Below are 2,591 nucleotides of genomic sequence, written 5' to 3'. Positions count from 1 at the left end.
GAGGCTGGGCTTGAACCCGCCACCTCCAGCATATGGGGCTGGCACCCTACCCTTTTGAGCCACAGGTGCCGCCCTCCTGCATTTTTTTAGGAAGAAGTCATAGTAAGTTTGCTCCACATATAGAGAAATCCCTTAAAACCTAGTGATATGTACACTTGAAAATGAGGATGTTTCATTAGGAATGAAGGATATTATCTGTTTATAGAGCCTGTGACAATAAAATGGCTAATGTAAAGAACAGACCAAGTATACCTACTTTCTTTCCACAGACTGCTTTTCTTTTAGGAGATCATTTAGTCTGTGTTCCAGATTATCACACTTCTCAATTGTTTCTTTAAATTTTGTCTTCATGTTGTTAATCTGAAAGATAAACAGAAATCAGATTCATTTCACAAAGACAAAATTGTGTGGTCTTTGGGTCTAATATCATAATTTCCCTCCTAACTATCTGTATGTAAATTGACAAACTAAATTTAGAAAAGATGAGACTATCACTTTAAGGAATTTCTGTAATTGGAATGAAAGTGTTAAAAACCCTTTTTTTCCTTAATATTTCTCTATATCAGGATGAACAACGGAGCCAGAGTTGTTAAATATTAAGCAAAGTTGCTCACTATGCTGCCCAGGCTGGAGTGCAGTGGCTATTCACCAGGGTGATCATTGCACACCACAGTATCAAACTTCTGGGCTCAAGTGATCCTCCTGCCTCCACCTCCCAAGGAGCTGGAACTACAGGTGTTGGACCACTGCACCTTGGAGTTTCCTATTCTTAATTTATCGCTGTTTTTTTTCTCCTGAGATTATATTCCAAAATTTATCATCCATGGTAATCTAAGAAACTTACGATAGCTGATTTTAGTTTGTATTTTTCTTTCTTTCTTTCTTTTTTTTTTTTTTTTCGAGACAGAGACTCAAGCTATCCCCCTGGGTAGAGTGCTGTGTCATCACAGCTCACAGCAACCTCCAACTCCTGGGCTCAAGTGATTCTCCTGTCTCAGCCTCCCAAGTAGCTGGGACCACAGGTGCCTGCCACAATGCCTAGCTATTTTTTGGTTGCAGCCATCATTGTTGTTTTTGGCAAGCCCGGGCTAGATTTTAACCTGCCACCTTAGGTGTATGTGGCTGGCGCCTTAGCCACTTTAGCCACAGGCACAGAGCCAGTTTGTATTTTTCTTATGTACCATGAAGCCACATGATAGATAAGCAGTCCACATTTTTTGAGTTTTATTTATAAAGACAATATATAGAAAACTAATTCATATTACATAGTTTTAGAAAGTTAAAAGAATTTAAAAATCGTGGTATACTATGTATCAAATGGCAGCAATCTTAGCTGAGAGTATGTTGGAATCTAGCTACATAGACACTGGGTAGACTTAGCTTATAGACTTGGAAATTGCCTCAACTGCACTGAAGATTATGTGAGATGGGCAAGTAGGGAGACTGGGTGGGCTAAAAGGCAATAACAATAGAAACTGAAAGGGACTGAGAATTTAAATCCTATGGTCTATGCATCATCTAGGTGTCTCATGAGCAGTATTTTGTTTATTCCTTTTTTTTTTTTTCTTAACAACAGGGTCTCACTCTGTTGCCCAGGCTGGAGTGTCATGGTGTAATCAGAGAGAGCTCACTGCAGCCTTGAGTGCAATGGGACTCAAGTGATCCTCCCACCTCAGCCTCCCAAGTAGCTGGGACTACAGGCTCATCACACTGTACTGGCTACGTGAAAAAACTTTTTGTAGACACAGAGTCTCAGTATGTTCTCCAGTCTAGTCTCAAACTCCTGGGCTCAAGGGATACTCCTGCCTTGACCTCCCAAAGTGCTAGGAACTATAAGCCACCATGTACAACTTCATTTATTTGTTGTTTTTTTTTTTAGAGACAGAGTCACCCTTGGTAGAGTGCTGTGACGTCATAGCTCACAGCAACCTCCAACTCCTAGGCTTAGGCGATTCTCCTGCCTCAACTTCCCAAGTAGCTGGGACTATAGGTGCCCACCACAATGCCTAGGTACTTTTTGTTGCAGTTTGGCCAGGTCTGGTTTTGAACCCTCCACCCTCAGTATATGGGGCCAGCGCCCTATCCACTAAGCCATAAGCACCACCCCAGACTCTCACTTTGTCACCCTGGGTAGAGTGCTGTAGCACCATAGCTCACAGCAACCTCATTTTCTAGGGCTCAAGTGATTCTCTTGCTTCAGCCTACCAAGTAGCTGGGACTATAGGCACCCACAACAATGCCCAGCTATTTTTAGAGTTGCTCTTGCTCAGGCTGGTCTTGAAGCTATGAACTCAGGCAATCAACCTTCCTTGGCCTCCCAGAGTGCTAGGATTAAAGGCGTGAGCCACTGTGCCCAGCCCATGTATTCCTTTTAATAAGCCTGTTCTTTAGGTTAAGTCAGTTTTTGCAATGTGTTAAAGGTCACCCAGGTAGAGTGGGATGGATCCAGGACTGGACCCAAAGTCTGAGTCCAAAGCCAAACTTTACTACACTGAAGACCAAAGCTCTATAGCAAAGGAAAAGTGACCTCTTGGCTAGATCTAAACTTCTTTTTTTTTTTTTTTTTTTTTTACACAGCAGTATTAATAAAA

The 2,591-nt window shown here is 42.0% G+C and overlaps 1 protein-coding gene across 2 annotated transcripts in view; it reads right to left on the bottom strand.

The window, feature by feature from the left end:
- The window catches only part of BRAP (BRCA1 associated protein), a 40,949-nt gene that overhangs the window by 4,968 nt on the left and 33,390 nt on the right, over window positions 1–2,591 (bottom strand). For both annotated transcript variants that reach the window (XM_003795986.2, XM_023516867.1), the window contains one exon: window positions 257–360. In XM_003795986.2, coding sequence (XP_003796034.1) covers window positions 257–360 — 104 coding nt within the window. The remainder of the gene's footprint in view (window positions 1–256; window positions 361–2,591) is intronic.

Source organism: Otolemur garnettii, unplaced genomic scaffold (assembly GCF_000181295.1).
Source record: "Otolemur garnettii isolate 467f Iridium unplaced genomic scaffold, OtoGar3 scaffold00099, whole genome shotgun sequence".
In the NCBI taxonomy this organism is placed as follows: Eukaryota; Metazoa; Chordata; class Mammalia; order Primates; family Galagidae; genus Otolemur; species Otolemur garnettii.
This window is presented reverse-complemented; position numbering and strand designations above follow the sequence as displayed.